General features: G+C 50.4%; 1 protein-coding gene across 1 annotated transcript in view; it reads right to left on the bottom strand.

The window, feature by feature from the left end:
• The window catches only part of frzb (frizzled related protein), a gene marked incomplete at its 3' end in the record, with an annotated part of 53,233 nt that overhangs the window by 20,005 nt on the left and 16,363 nt on the right, over positions 1-16,865 (bottom strand). The window contains exons 3-5 of the mRNA XM_084314039.1: positions 9,536-9,574; positions 9,276-9,335; positions 8,970-9,035 (exon numbers count right to left, since the gene is read on the bottom strand). Of these exons, the coding sequence (XP_084170165.1) occupies positions 8,970-9,035; positions 9,276-9,335; positions 9,536-9,574 (165 nt within the window). The remainder of the gene's footprint in view (positions 1-8,969; positions 9,036-9,275; positions 9,336-9,535; positions 9,575-16,865) is intronic.

Genomic DNA, 16,865 nt, shown 5'->3' with positions numbered 1-16,865 from the left:
CTGAAGACTCTAGCAGGAGCACTCATTCAAGGGTACTACGACTATGCTTGCACCTCATGGTACCAAAGCACCTCAAAGGCACTAAAAAACAAATTACAAACATCTCAAAACAAGCTAGTCAGACTACTACTTGACCTGACTCCTAGAACCCACCTCACCCCTGCCCACTTTGACAACCTAGGATGGCTTAGAGTAGACGACAGAGTACAGCAACTTGCAATGGGCCTGGTCTACAAGATACACTACGCGACCAAGGTACCCATGTACATGTCAAAATACTTCCCAAAGGTCAGTGAATACCACGATCACAACACCAGAGGGAGCTCCACAAATCATGTAAAACCCAGATTCGGCTCAAACAAGGGACTAAACACGTTTCGCAATTATGCCACATCAATGTGGAACGCCCTGCCTAAAGCTGTAAAGGAATGTGAATCACTACCCACCTTCAAAAACACTCTCAAAAAACACCTACGTGAGACTGCAATTCGAAACTGGCCCCTACAAATGTCCTAACCTAGTTGTACAGTAAATGACCAAGTAAGGCTTTGTCAACATTCCAATGTACAGTGTAAAATGTGTATGTGTCCCCTACCCAACCCCCCCCCCCCACCTCCAATGTACAGCCCTCACCCAACCCACCCAACCCCACCCCACCAACCTCCTCCAATGTACAGTTTCTACGCCAAATGTATATACACTCCTTTTCTGGACACTTTTGTATCACAAACAGTACCGTATTTGCAAATCTGATATGTCATAAATGTATAGATGTAGCAGTACTGTCTATCTGTATGTCATGTATGTCATATATGTTATGATGAATTGAAAATGGGGGACCCTGGTGGAAACAAGACGAAAGTCTTTCTCTGGTCTGCATCCCCTTAACAATTGTATGTATTGAGATGTACTGTACTGTACCCATTCTGCAATCTGTTAATAAACTTTTCAATCAATCAATCAAAACAACAAGCTACCTGCTTCTGTTGTTCTTCCTGTGTACACACTGTCTAATCACATATTCGCTCCTTGCGTAGCTGACCTGTATGCGTGGGTGCCTCCCTCTTAAAGGAACAGACCATAATCTTATAACACTACCCCCACTCTGGATGGCAATTAACAATTAAATATAATAACATTCCAGCACCCCTATGACTACACACAAAATATCCTAAACAGATTACATAGACTTTTTTTCTTTTTGAACACCCCTTGAGTCTCTGGAGTCCTTTAGGGTCACAATGCCCAAGAACATCTCCCCTTGACGGAGTAACAGTCCATAAGAAACAGTCCATAGGAAACAGTCCATTATAATCCTTAAGATAGTTGTTTCCCTTGAGAACAGGGTGAAATTGTGGAAGGTAGTGCAGTGTTAGGAATTTAAACAGTCCACCTCCTTTCAGTGCTTCTGAGGTTCCAACACACTCTGAAAAAGAAGCATGAAACACACCTACAACGCAACGAATACAGCCCCAATATAACCACAGCTCTAACTCAATATTAAAGGCAACCTCCCAGTATCCTCTCTAGCTTCTAACTGAGTAAAACATCTGCTTCACCTGTTCACCCCAAAATAATTGTATGGTCTCACTTTTCTCACCGTAAACAAGATCACCACCAAAGTAAACTTACTCATGATGCCACAGTGCCTCAAGTGTTTTTCTTTAACCAAAACAATACAAAGTCTTTCAAACAACAAACTCCTTTCAACTATTTTTTCTTTAAACAGGAGTAATATAACCCTTTTTTTTTTAGTAAGTCACCCACTCTCCATATTTATCTGGAGGTCTCCTGGTCCTGCTAGACCTGCCCCTGGATGTTTGGCACTGAGTGGAGTCCATAACCGTTGCTTTTTGAGTACGTTGCACTGCACTACCCCCACTAGCATGAACCTCCTCTGTACTCGAGGAGACTTGGGCTGTGTGTGGCGAAGAGGGGAAAGCAACAGGGCTCAAGGGAATGTCTGTAGATGACTCTGCTTCCTGTCCACTATCACTCCCCGCCGCCGTATCCAGAAACAGATTAGCCAGGAACAGATCAGAGTCGATGAGGCTGGTATCTGGAATGGGTGGTAGAACCTCAGCAGGGTTCCAGACTTGTGCTTGTTCGATGACCCAGACATTATCCAACAGGGTACGGGAGTGGTATGGTTTGAGTTTGTCATGGTGCACTACTTTGACTTTTGCCTTAGGCCCCTTTTTGATGCGGTACACCAAGTCGTCCAGTTGGCCTAGGACAAAGTATGGCCCCTCGTATGATGGCAAGAATTTCCTCACCTTATCTCTTACTCTCTTGGTGCCTTTTACTAGGTGCCAGACAGCATCACCTGTGTGGTACAGAGTGCGGCAAACGTTCTTGTCATATTGCTTTTTGGCCCGTTCCACAGACTGACCTAGGGCATCTCTGGCGATCTGGTGAGCAAGCTCCAGCCTTTCACGGAGCTGAGTGACATACTGTGGAGGAGTCTGGGCACTTTCATGGCCGGGTGGCAGACCAGCCACCAGGTCAATTGGCTCAGTCACTTCCCACCCAAACAACATCATGTTGGGGGTAAACCCAGTGGAGCTGTGCTTTGTTGCCCTATAGGCCATTACAGCATAGGGAATCATGATATCCCAATCCCAGTGGCAGCGTTCAGCTGTTGTGGCTAAGATATTTTGCAGAGTGGCATTGAAACGTTCAACCTGCCCATCAGACTGTGGCCTGAAAGAAGTGGTGCGCGTCTTCTCTATTCCAAGTAGTTCACATATTTTCTGAAACACTTGTGATTCAAAATTGGTGCCCTTGTCACTGTGCAAAGTCTGAGGTGCTCCAAAACGACATACCCATTCAGAGGTGAATACTTCAGCGACAGTTACAGCCTGCTCATCTGGTAGGGGATAGGCTTCCACCCATTTGCTGAAGTAGTCTTGAACTACTAACACATAGCGACTATGACGATCAGTCTCGTTGAGGGGGCCCATTATATCCAGAGCCACTCGCTCCATAGGTGCTCCAACGCGGACAGTGCCCATGGGGGCCTGGGGTGTCTTAGAGGGCCTGGCTCTGGCAGCACAGCTAGCGCATGTGCGGCACCACAGCGTGACATCTTCTCTCATACGATACCAGTAGTATCTTGTCTGCAGACGGGTGAGAGTCCGATCCACTCCAAAATGACCCCCCACAGGACCATCATGCATTTGTCTCAGGACATCTGACTGGTACATACGAGGTAGTATTATCTGAGGGTAGAATATGGTTTCCTCTGCACAATAGAAGCGTCGCACCAGAATACCTTCTTTGAAATACAGTCTTTTCCACTGACTCCAATATGTTTTGGTGGCCGGGCTATGAGGTGAGATCTCCGCCCATGAGGGACGTTCTGTTCCCTGTTCCAGCGCTTTCCTGATGGGAGTGATATCAGGGTCAGCTATCTGAGCCTCCCTCAGCTGCTCAACGGTCCAACCGTGGAATAATTGCGCCTCTGTAGTCTCTGTGAGAAGAATCCTTTCTTCAGTTTGTGAATTTCCATCAGACCTTAAGTCCTCCACACCTGTGCTTCCCATTCCAGGGGATGGGGAGTCCACTACCCCCACTAAGCTCAACTCTATGGGATGAGCTTCAGTAGTTCCTGCTGTCACACTACCGCCCAGGTCACACTGCACAGCCTGATGTCTTGACTTTTCCATGTTCAACAACGGGTCTGGCACTTTGCAAGGGCAGAACTGACGACAAGGCCTTCTAGACAGAACATCGGCATTGCAGTGCTGCCGTCCTGGGCGATGGATCACCTTGAAGTTGTATTCACCAAGCTTCTCAAGCCATCTGGCTAACTGTCCCTCAGGCTCCTTCATCCGTATTAGCCAGCGGAGGCTACTATGATCCGTGCGGACGGTGAAAGATCTTCCCAGCAGATACTGGCGGAAGTGTGATGTGAATTCCACCACGGCTAGCAACTCCCTCCGTGTGGTACAGTAGTTTTGTTCAGTCTGGGAGAGTCTTCTACTGCCATATGCCAGCACACGCTCCTCACCGTCCTGCATCTGAGAAAGGACAGCTCCGATTCCAGTGTCACAAGCATCTGTGTCTAGAATGAGGTCCCCGGTATCAAGGGGGTAGCCAAGGACAGGTGCAGTGGTAAGTAGTTGCTTTAGTTTATCAAATGCCTCCTGGCATTCCTGTGTCCAGTGGAAACGGGCATACTTTTTGGTCAGGGCATGTAGAGGTTGAGCGACAGCAGCAAAGTCTTTTACAAAACGTCTGTAGTATGACGCGAGGCCTACAAACTGGCGGACCTCACTGACGTCGGATGGTGTAGGCCACTCTCTGACTTTCTGGACTTTCTGTGAGTCGGTAGCGACCCCCTGCTCGGAGACGATGTGTCCGAGGTAGGCTACTTGCCGTTGGAACAGGCAACACTTTGCTGGTTTCAATTTCAACTTGGCTTGGCGCAGTCGGTCAAACACCTGGGATAGCCGCTGCAGCATTTCTGGTACATCTTTTCCCAGTGTAATGATGTCATCTAAGTATACTAAGCAGGTCTCCCATTGCATGCCAGCAAGGACGCGGTCCATTAGACGTTGAAACGTTGCTGGGGCGTTACATAGCCCAAACGGCATGACATTCCACTCAAAGAGCCCCTTCCTGCTGCAGAATGCTGAGGCCTTGCGTGCTCTGGGGGTTAGTTCCACCTGCCAATAGCCAGATGCAAGGTCCAGAGTGCTGAACCATTTGGCGCTGGATAAGGTGTCCAGAGTATCTTGAATACGAGGTAATGGGTACGCATCTTTAATGGTACAGTCATTCAAAGCCCTGTAGTCCACACAGAGACGATAAGTATCGTCCTTTTTGCGTACCATGACAATGGGCGCGGCCCAACTGCTGTGGCTGTTACGGGCGAGTCCAGTCTCGAGGCTCTGCTGTATCTGCTGGTCAGCATTCAGTTGTTTTTCCTGGGCCATGCGGCGGGGGTGTTGTTTCACTGGGACACCTGGCAGGGTTTGAATGTCATGTTGCACTAGGTTAGTATGGCCTAGGTCAGTGGGTCCTGTAGAGAAGATGTCGCCGTAGTCTTGCAGGAGCTTCGCTAGACTGCACTTTTCCCCGGTAGTTAGCTCAATGGAACTCTGGGCGTACAGAGTGGTGAGATGTTCTGGCACGGTGGGGAAGGCACGGTCGGACTGTTGGGATTCAGTGATGATGGTAGGGGGCTCCATTATCTCAACAATCAGTGGTTCCTGGGTTAAATACTCTGATTGGTATACTCTTACTGGGCTGGGCTCCTACTAAGACCCGGGCCACCAGCAATCGGTGCTTCTCAACAAAGCCTTTTGTAGGGCATAGCATCACCTCTCCTTTCACAGGGGTCCGGAAATGAGCATTTCCCAGTATAATGTACTCACGTCCTGGTGCTAGAACTGTGGTGCGAGCTACTCTTACTGCATGTGCTCTCGGCCTGTTGTCCGGATGGAAGTATTGTATTTGTTCACCGAACAACACAATCTTTCGGTTGCCAAAGTCCAGATGTGCTCTTGACTGCTCTAAGAATGGATGGCCCAGGATGGCCTCGGCACTGCCTGGCAGGTCGGCAAGTATGAAATCTACACCCACAGTCTGGCTGCCAATCTGAACAGGTAAGTGAACTTCACCCAAAGCAGGGACATTCCCAGGACCAATGCCATGCAGGGACTGTACAGTTGATGGCTGGATAGGTGGTCTGACCTCCGGGTGGATAGAATTATAGTATCGCAAAGGCAGCACATTTCTCCCTGCCCCAGAGTCTAAGATGGCACAAATCTCCATGTCATACATCAGCAGGTGGATACACATTTCTGGGCTCTCACCTTTACCACTGGACCCTCTGCATGCATTTTGGTTTTTGGAGACATTCAAAACTGTGTCCGCCTGCAGCTTAGTTGGGTTTGTTAGAGAGTGGCAATTACGCCACATGTGTCCAATACCCGAGCAGTTGTGACAGCGGATGCTATCCCAATTTGTATCTTTTTGTCTCCTTTGTTTGTATTGCGCGGGGTGGTTCTGGTTCTGCTTTGTGGGTGCTGGTGCTGCACCATTATTTCCCTCAGCTTCATCAGAGTGGGCATAATCGCGCACCATAGCCATTCTGGTTCTCCGCTCAGCTACATTCCGTGCTCCAGTCTGCATGAGCTGTGCAACGCTGGTAGCTGCTCTCCTGGTAGTTTCATAACGACGAGCAATGTCGTAAGCTTGGGCTAATGTGCGAGGTCGGTCTTCTAGGAGCTTCTGAATAATGTTGGCGTCCCCCATAGCATTAGTGAACACCTCAACACTGATTGCATCCTGCTCCTTTTCAGAACGGTCAGCGTATGCAATAGACACTTTCTCATATATGTCGTCCCTCAAGATGTGTAGTGCCTCACCTGGCAGGCGGATTCGTTGCCTTAACTCGATGGCAACAGCCACTGCATACTCTGATGATGGGCCATAAGCAACCTCCACCTCCTCAACAATGTCTCTGTAGTCCCAGCGTGCTGACCTTGGGTTGCGGTGGACCACTGCTCCTGCTGCACCTATGAGACAGAACCTCAACTGGACAGCCATAGTGTTCTCTGACCAGCGATTAGCCTCAGCACAGCTCTCAAAGCGCTGCAAGAAGTCCTTCCATGGTGTGGTGCCATCATACTGACCCGGTTGTAGTGTAGGAATCCTCTCTCGCTGAACACTGTCGTCCTCGCTGTCTGAAGACAGGTTGTACTGCACACGCCGGGGCAGCCGGCCACTTGGATGGAAGCCTGCTCGCCTGCGATGGGACTGATCATAGCCATAAGTCACAGCTTCATTACCTCCATGGACCGGTGTACTCTGCCTGTGGTGTACAGCGCCCTCTGGCTGCACCTGACGGGAACACACACCCGGTGTCACAGGGGTGGAAAGCAGGGTTGCAGGTTCAATATGTGGGGAATAGACTGTCACATTGTTCATAGGTGTGCTCTCCATAAAGGCTGCTGGTTTAGCAGCAATGCAGGGGTTAATGTTATGGGTAGCTGCATCTCCTATGGTCATTGAATGCATTTGTCCATACAACATATTCATATGGGGAGGCTCAGTTCCATAATGACTTTGCTGCATTTCAATGCCACTGTCTCTCATACTTTGATCATTCATATGAGCAAAGGGGTTTGTGCTTGACAACGACAGATGAGCATGTGGGTAATTGTCACTGGCCATTATCAATGGCTTATTACGTGCAGTAAATGGGTTTGACATTGCACCAGTAGGGGGCAGCTGATCCTCTGTTATGAACGGGTTGAGGCTTTGTCCATGTTGGTACTTCATTTCACGTCTCAGGTTAGCGACATCAGACTGAGAGTACATGGTTGTAGTTGTGGGGGTTAACATGAATGGGTTAGAGTAGTTGATCACTTGCTCTTCATAGTTGGTCATTTCCCCGTCAACGTTACTTCCATGGGCCGTCATCTTCTCAACTCAGTTCATTGACTGACGAAATTGCCTCGTGCGTCTATTAGCATGAGCTAACTATACGTGTCCATAGTTTACAACTCATTGATGAAATCAGGATTTTTCATATCCCGGACTCGAGCCCCCAATGTTACCTTTTTCTGTGTTAACTCGAACCTTAGTAAGAGTACAGGAGAGTGTTATCTTCACTCTAGGGCCGAAGTGGTCATGTACAGTCACGTAATTATTAACGTACTGTCCGGACTCCGGGGTAATTCCCTCTTGATGTGTGGTGGTGACAATAAACCACTGGAAACCGTTATCTTCAGGACTGTGCATTTATTTCCATTATATTCTTCATATCATGCTGTTGACTAACGTTACATATCTCACAACAAGCTACCTGCTTCTGTTGTTCTTCCTGTGTACACACTGTCTCATCACATATTCGCTCCTTGCGTAGCTGACCTGTATGCGTGGGTGCCTCCCTCTTAAAGGAACAGACCATAATCTTATAACACATGTTAAGCAGCAGTTCTATAGGTCTTCTCTTACTGAGAGACATGGGGGGAGAGAAAGAAGTGGGAGGATACATTTACTTTCATACTCGCCACAAGGTGGTGTACCTGAGTGGTTCCGCCTAGAGCGCCCTCTAGTGGAAACAGATATATATGCAACTAGACAGTTACTGGTGAAGACAGTTATATATGCAGGTAAACAGTTACTAGTGTAAACAGCCATATATATATAGTTAGACAGTTACTAACAATCCTACACAGAGCCTCTGACTTCAACAGTGTTCCATAGCTTTGGTGCATAATTTGCGATGGCTGCGTCCCCGACTTTCTTTTGGGAACCTTCAATAAACCAGTAGTGGATGATCTCGATGAAATCGATTCTAAATTATTATTTTTTTGATCCACTTTTTCTCCTCTTTTTAAATTTTTCTCCCTTCCCAATTTTGCTGTGCCAATTCTCCCCTCCCCTGTCTTGAACGTTGCTCGCATATGCCCCCCACTGGCCGGTTATAGGGAGGATAGAAGCCTTGCATCACGTGTCCCCTCCGATACACGAGGAGGCAGCCTGTCACATCTTTTCACCTGCCAGCGCGGACTCTCATTGGCAAGGTGTAACATGTGGGAGGCTCACACTACCCCCGCCATTTCCTGTCTCTGTTGTGCAGGCGTCCCCCAACCAACCTGTAGGAGTCGCTGTCCACAACGTCCAGATTACCACCCATCGACTTCCACCCGCTAACTCTGCCAATTGAGTTAGTATGACAACCGGCCCAAGCCGGAGACAACACCGACAGCCGGATTCGAACCCGGTGTCTCTTGCGTTGGTGACGAGCACAATGTCCGCTGCGCCACCCAGACGCTCAAATCGATTCTAAATTTGATGTGCCAGTGCAGAGTAGCTAACACTGTACTGATGTGGTCTCTCCTCTTGGTTCTAGTCAATAGCCTAGCTGCAGAGTAGCTAACACTGGACTGATGTGGTCTCTCCTCTTGGTTTTAGTTTTGAACGAGTTGGAATGAGAGTTTTGTACCTACCATAGTTGTAGTTGTTCTTTAGATACGTCTTCAATCCCAGTCTCACAGTCTTACACTTGCAGCGATCTACACACACACACACATAAACATGCACACAAACACAAACATGCACACAAACACAAATATGCACACACACACGCACGCACACGCACACGCACGCACGCACGCACACACACACAGAGTTCAGGTTATAAATAACTACAGTATTCATACTATTTATAAACTGTTCCTGTGATGCAGTGATAAACATGAAGACAGACAGACAGACAGATAGATGGTAGACAGATATAGAGACAGACAATTTACCTGCATTGGGGCCTTTACAGTGCAGGTTGTTAGAATCCATTGGAAAATCTGGACTGGATTCTGGAGCAGAATACAAGAAGTCAGTTACTATAGACCCCTTAGAGAAGATTACTTCAATGCCAATGTACACAATTAATTGAAATAATGTTTGCATATCCCTACTAGTTACACACAGGGTATATATGAACAGCTTATAGAATAAGTCTTAGTCTGTATATATGAATGAATATATAAAGGTCAGTCAGATGAGCGAGTCTCACCTGGGTTACACCTGGAGGGGTCCTGGTAGTACGGATCATCTATAGATACAGAGAGGAAGACAGTTCAACACAGCGACTGACTGACTGACTGACTGGCTGGCTGGCTGGGTTACTGTAACTGAGGGGTTACAAAACCCTGACTGTATTAAAGATTGTGATAGATTAAACCACTGCTAGTTATGTACTTTAATTACTGGCCAGACAGTACATCAAATATAGATGGTGAACACCCACAAGAACACGGCATTGACACAGAAATACTATTGGAGGGTAATTTATTATTATTAGGCAACGTTAGGTTACAGAATGAGAATTAGGGTCGCGCTTGTATGGCGAAGAATATACGTAAAGTCAGTCAAGAGCATAAGTCACTAAGAATAGCAGGAATCCTACGATGGGTCTAAGCTGACGCCACCTGTTGTATAGTAGCAATTATATAGGGCAACACTGGTACCAACTAGAGACAATGGGTTCCCTCCTGGGTGTAAGGCCTGGAGGGTAGAGGAATGTTCGGGTACTCTGTCTGATTCAATGAGGAATAAAGAGACTCCAGGTACAGGAGTCGGTGCTTGTAAACTCCCTTGATCAGCAGCAAAAGCAATAGTTGTAATCCAAAATGCTCGACAGCATTGATGACAGCCAACCAGCCCCGTCCACGAGGCAGGCCCGAGTTGTAATCCTCACGAGGTTAAATCCCAAACGATAGTGGAAATCAACGATGCTCTTCTCCGGTGATCACGTCCCAAATCAATATAATCCAACCAGGAATGGTTCTGCAATCGCCGGCGCCGATTCTCCTGTGTACATGTCCAACGGTTCTCCGCCTAGGACTCCTCGGGTGTGAGCGACGTATTTAGGCCACACAGCCTGGTTAAGTGCACTAGCTAAAGACACGACGAACCGATGGGTAATGCTACACACGGAAGAACTGTGGCCGCACGATATACAATAAATGATCGACTATTTACTTCACATTAGATTAAGTCGAACTCAACGTTACTTCATTAAACTCTGACACTTTATCATTCTATTCGCACGCGGTTCTCAATGCTCTATTTAGACGCAAGGTTGCTCACTTCACTGCACGTTGACTCGTGGTGAAGGTGGGTAAGGGGGGTACTGCTGTTTACACCTGCGCCAATATATATACTTAAGTGAATATCTAGTCCCAACCTCAGTCCTTGTCTCGTATTACTACGCTGACTCTGGGCATGTTCTGACATGCCTGCAGTTGTCTTTGAACTTGCCGTTGGGGGCTTGCGCGCTGGCGCCTGGGGGCGCTGTCCAATAGGAGAGCGAATATTACTCTGGTCTGAACGCAGGTAAAGGGATATTCCGTGTATATATATAAATAATATACAAAGTATATCAAACGATACATATATATATTCAGTTTAATCTGGCCCTTCACAACAGCCGCCTCCTAATTAGTCCGCACCTAATTAGTTAAAGGAAGACAGATTAATAGTCCAGTCAACTGCTCAATGTCTGTTGTGGGGAGTAGGGCAATCTACAAAGTCAGTGGGTCATGATCGTCATCAGGGGAGTCAGGGAGCCTCGGCAATTATATCAGCCTCGCCACGGGTCGGGTGTGACGGTGAGGCAGGTCGGCCCTCCTGGGTATACTGGGCTGTGCTCGCCACTGGCGACAGTCTGGTCGAGTCCGCTGGAAGCGACGTACTGCTTCTCTTCCGTTCAGTATCCAATAGCGACGTCGGATCTCAGCGAAGACTCTCTCTGCCCCAGCGTGGTGCACATCCTCGTCGTATTTTTTTATGATGAGCTCAGTGACTTTGTGTCGGCTGTTGAGGACTATAGGAAACTTGACGTCATCCGTTAAGTCCGGGGCCCGTCTCAGACGACCACCCACCCTGATGAGGCCATGGGTGTCGCGCTCGGGGGCCAAGTGGAGCAGTCTGCTGTCTGACGGGACTGGCTTTGTTCCCTGCAGGCAGTCTAGCTCGTCGGGGAACGAGTCTCTTTGGGCTCGCTGTAGCAGAAGGAGTTCTGCCTCTTCGTAGTTAGCTGCGTTAATGTCGGTAGTGGGGGGAACCTCAGGGTGGTGCCACAGGAATGTCTTTAGCTGCGCACTCTCAAAGGTGAGGCAGTCGTCTATGTTAGGGTCAGTGGGGACTGGGGTGTGCGTCAACCCACAGAACATAGATTTCTTGACCTCTGCCTCCTCTTGACTAGCCTCCCGAGGGGTGGGGGTAGGCCACTCTTCCTCCGGGAGCTTGAGGAACTCAGGACCGTCACTGTAGATATTGTGACGTGTGAGGTCATCTAGGGACATCCCCCGTGTGATGACATCGGCTGGGTTCTGTTTCGTGTCCATGTACCTCCAGCACGCTGATCCTACTAGGTCTTGGATCTCTGTGATTCTGACTCCCACGAAGACCTTGTATCTACAAGAATCGGACTGGATCCATGTGAGTACGGTCATGGAGTCTGACCACAAGATTGTTCTTTGCACCGGGATGGTGAGTTCACGTTGGATTAACGTGGCGAGTTGCGCGCCTACCAGAGCTGCGCAGAGCTCTAGACGCGGGAACGATTGTTGCTTGCAGGGGGCTATCCTTGAGCGAGCCAGGATGAAGGCTGTGTGTATTTCTCCTCCCTCCTCTCGGGCCCGCAAGTAAGCCACCGAACCGTAGGCCACTTCTGAGGCGTCGCTGAAGACGTGCAGGTCCATCTGGCACGTCTCCAGCCGCACTGTGGGTGGGAAGTAGCTTCGGCGTATGTTCACATTTTGGAGCGAGTTGAGTTCTCTCTCCCACTCTCTCCAGGTGGAAGCGAGGTGGTCGGGTATGGGGTCGTCCCAGCCCTGTTCCTTGTCCCACAGCTCTCGTACAATCATTTTCGCCCGGGTGGTGTACGGTAGGATACACCCCAGCGGGTCATATTGCCTTGCGAGTGTTCTGTATACACTCCGTCTGGTGGTCGGTAGAGGGGTCGACCTTCCCTGCTCCGTGGTCAGGGGTGTGTATTTGTAATGGAGCGAGTCTGTTTTGAAGCGCCAGACTAGGCCCAATGTCATTTCCTGTGCTTCACCTGGGATGGTCGCCATCCAGGTCTCGCTGCTTGCTGCCTTTGTCTCTGGGGAGAGGCTGCGAAGTACTTGAGGGTCACTGCTAGCCCACTGCCGGAGATCAAAGCCGCCTTTGATCAGTGAGGCGCGGAGCTTGAGTAGGAGGGCTTCGGCTTCTTCTGGCGTCGAGACGCTTTGCAGACAGTTGTCCACGTAGAAACTCCTCTCTACACTTTGTCTGACCTCCTCGTCAGCTTCAGGGTCTTCTGTCACATGTTTTTGCAGTGCGAACGTAGCACAGCATGGGCTGCATGTGGTTCCGAAGGGGAGGACCTCCCATTGGTAGATGGATGGTTGCTCATTTTTGATCCTCTCTCTCCATAGGAACCGCAGCAAGGGCTTGTCCTCCTCCACTAGTCTCACCTGCAGGAACATCCCTTTGATGTCGCCGCTGATGGCCACCTTGTCTTGGCGGAAACGTAGTAGTACGCCGAGGAGAGAGGGGCAGAGTGTTGGGCCGGGCAAGAGTTCTTTATTCAGATTCTGTAGTCCGATCTGGTAGCTGCAGTTGAATACAATGCGATCCTTGCCGTTGTGGTGGACCTTGTGGTGGGGCACGTACCAAGATTCGATCGTCTGGTCGGCCTCTTGAATGTCAATTTTCTTTATGTGTCCCGCTGTGATCAGCTTGTCGATCTCAGCGCGGTACACAGTGGCTTGAGTGGGGTCTTTGGCTAGACGCCGCTCGGTGTTCAGTAGATATCGCTCTGTCGCTTCTTTTGAGGCGTGGAGGGTGGGCATACCCTCTCGCCTCAAGAGTGGAGTTGCGTATCTCATCACTCCATTGACCTCGACTCTCTTTGTCCTCTGCTCGAGGAGGGTTATGGCATAAGTGTCTTCCTTTGAGCGAACAAGTTTCTTTTCATTCTTAAAGGGCATCGCGTCTAATGTCCATAGCCTCTCGACGTGCTGTAAGAGGGTGGTGTCTTCTTCGTTTATCCTCGAGTGGAGGCAGCGAGTGGCTGTCGGTCGGTTGGGAGACCCGGAGAGGGGGCCTTGTAGTGTCCAACCCAGGCGGGTCTCGACCGCTGCTGGACAGCCTCTGGGCCCGATGTGGACCCGGTCCGTTGGGACGATGAGGTGTGCGTGGTCGGATCCTATGAGCAGGGTCGGGGTGGCGTCGTCGATGAGCGGTATAGGTAGTTGACGTAGGTGCACGTATTTTTCCATCAGCTTTGGGATGGGGTAGGTGTACTGTGACAGGCCTATGTCGTGGCTGGTGAAGGCGTTAGTGATGCTATACTGCTTCTCGGGCTGCCCGACCGCTGCTATCGTGAAGGAGACATTTTCACCCTTTATGGTCTTCAGGTCTCTTCTAATGGTACGGATTGTCATTGTTTCTTTGCTGCGGCGGGTGCGAGGAGGAGAGTCTTTTCTGACCCATCGTCTAGGACGGCGTAAGTGTCCATGACCTTGTCCTCGTAGCTTAATATCACTCGGACCACCTTCAAGAGCACTCGGGAGCTCCCGCTCTTTGCAGGGTCTATGTACATGACGTTCACTCTCGAGCTGCTTGGGGGTACGGGTTTCTTCTTGTTGCTGTCGTGTAGGACCTCCAAGTGGGCGCCGTCGCACTTGCTGCATCTTTTCTTTAAGCGGCACTCAGCTGCCATATGGCTGCGCACGCAGCGGAAGCAGCGGCGGTTGGCTTTGATCCACTGACTCACCTCGTCAGCGGTCAGCTTCTTGAAAGTGTCACATTGAGACAGCCAATGTTCCTTTTCACAGTACTGGCATACAATCTTCCACTTCCCCTTGGTCTGGGGGGTGCTGTGGTTATTGTGCTGCGGCACTGACTCGGCCTGGTGCATAACGGTCACTGACCGGCGGTTATCGTTGGATCTCCGAGGTCCATCTCTTGGGCTAGATCCACTCCACACGAATGTGTCCAGTCGTAGGCTGCTAACTTCCCTTGCGAGGAAAGCGGCCAGGTCTAGGAGGGATGGCTCGGGGCCGTCGGGATCACGTGGTCTCACTGCCGCCGAAAACGCTCTTGGCGGGCTGGAGGGAGCTTCTCCAGTATTCGCTCCACATTAGAATTTGCATACAGTTCATATCTCCCCTTCTCCTTTTGGGACCCCAGCATCCCTACTAGGGATTGTACCTTGATAGAGAGGTCATCCAGTGCTCTATTGTCTTTGGTTGGGGGGAGGCGGTCGATATCCCGTATTTCTTGGATCACGTAATCCCATATGCATCCATAACGCTGGTCGAGGGCCACTAGAGCCGCGGAGTATGGGGTGCTTGAGTTGGAATATGCCAGCGCTATGTTATGCGCTCTGGGCACCTTGAGATGCTTGAGGAGGATGGCATATTTGTACGACTCGTCGGGGACATCGGACATCATAGTCTCTAAACACATGCATAATTCCGTGTACTGTGCTCTGTCCTCGCGCGTAAAGTCTGGGAACGTCGGTGTGCCAAGGTACGATGCCATGGATGGCTGGCACATCGGTGGTCATAGGGGAAGAGGCCTCCTGGGCGAGTCTCCCCGTACGTGTGGTCGTGGGTTAGTACTTGGTGGGTACCAGAGGCCGGGTCCCCAGGTGCTGTTCCTCGGTGCTGACTGTACGTCAAACTCACCCATGAGTTGGGTCGGGGGTTTGTAGTGCAGTGACTCGGGGCTGAAGTCGGGGCTGTACTGGGCCTCCTGGTCCAGAGTACGTTGCTGCTGGTGGGCTTGACATTCCTCCTCTTCCTCTTCCTCTTCTAGGTCCTGGAGTCTTCTAGTCAGTCTCTCGGCGACGTAGGCCGGTTCTTCCCGTTGGCTGGGTCTCGTATGGACCGGTCGGGGAGGGGGGTCGGAGACGTAGACAGGTTCCTCCTGTTGGCCGGGTCCCGGGTCGCTTTGTCGGGTAGGGGAAGGTGCCCTAGACCCTTGTCGTGATGATCTCCGGGAGCTCCGTGTGGAGAGAGGGGGTGTCGCCCTGGCAATCAATTGTTCTATCATCTGCGCCTGCAGCCGGTCGCGCTCTGCTTCGCGCTGGGCATTGGCGGCGTCGCGCTGTGCATTGGCGCGGTCTCGTTCGATGTTCTCTTCCGTCTGAAGGCGCCTCTCCTCCAGTCTTATGCGGTCGTCCTCACTCCTTTGTTGCGCCTGGAGGCGCTCTCGTTCGGTTGCAGAGTGTTCGCGTTCACTAAGGGCTTGTGCTTGGAGTTGCGCGTGAAGGCGCTCTCGTTCCGCTGCAGAGTGTTCGCGCTCGCTTAATTGTTGCGCCTGGAGGCGCTCTCGTTCCGCTGCAGAGTGTTCGCGCTCGCTTACTTGTTGCGCCTGGAGGCGCTCTCGTTGTTCGCGCTCGCTCATCTGTTGAGCCTGGAGGCGCTCTCGTTCCATGGCAGAGTGTTCGCGCTCACTTAATTGTTGCGCCCGGAGGCGCTCTCGTTCCACGGCAGAGTGTTCGCGCTCACTAAGGGCTTGCGCTTGGAGTTGCGCGTGGAGGCGCTCTCTTTCCGTGGCGGAGTGTTCGCGCTCACTAAGCGTCTTTGCTTGAAGCCGGTCGCGTTCACCCTGAAGTCGGTCTCTTTCGGTGGAGGCTGTCAGTGTGGCGATCAAGGCTTGCGCCAGTCTCTGGTCCGCCTCGCTGGGGGATGACACTGACGGAGGTGATCGGGTGCTGACAGGGCTTGTTGGAGATCTGTTCTCCTGGCGCGCTCCGAGGTCTATCTCCTGGGCGCGGTTCTCTTCTCTTGGTTGTGTGTCGGGTTCTATCCCTGGAGCGCTTTCTTTATCCTGGAGCGCTCCGGGGTCTATCCGGGTGACGCTGTCTGGAGGTATAGTCATGTCATGTCCCACCTGGTCCCCCCCGTGAGCTGAGTCAGTTTCGTTTGAACCCACTGGGGTCTCTACTGGCAGGGTCGCCAAGTCGATAGGATTTGACATGCTTAGACTATCCGCTTTATCCGTATTTAACGTCTGTTTAGATAAGCTAGGGGGTAGAACGAAAGCGAATTCCTCCAGATATGGAGGTGGCTGACGTTTGCGCTGCGGGCGTTCTAGCTTAGGGGAGCCGCTTGGGGAGTGTTCACCGCTGGCCATGTTTAATATTAATATTATATTAAATATTACACTGATACCCTCCGGCTCGAAGGACCAATTGTAACTGAGGGGTTACAAAACCCTGACTGTATTAAAGATTGTGATAGATTAAACCACTGCTAGTTATGTACTTTAATTACTGGCCAGACAGTACATCAAATATAGATGGTGAACACCCACAAGAACACGGCATTGACACAGAAATA

This window comes from Notolepis coatsorum (assembly GCF_963971535.1).
Source record: "Notolepis coatsorum genome assembly, chromosome: 5".
NCBI classification, from domain to species: domain Eukaryota; kingdom Metazoa; phylum Chordata; class Actinopteri; order Aulopiformes; family Paralepididae; genus Notolepis; species Notolepis coatsorum.
Note: the sequence above shows the minus strand (reverse complement) of the source record. Positions and strands in the feature narration are given on the sequence as shown.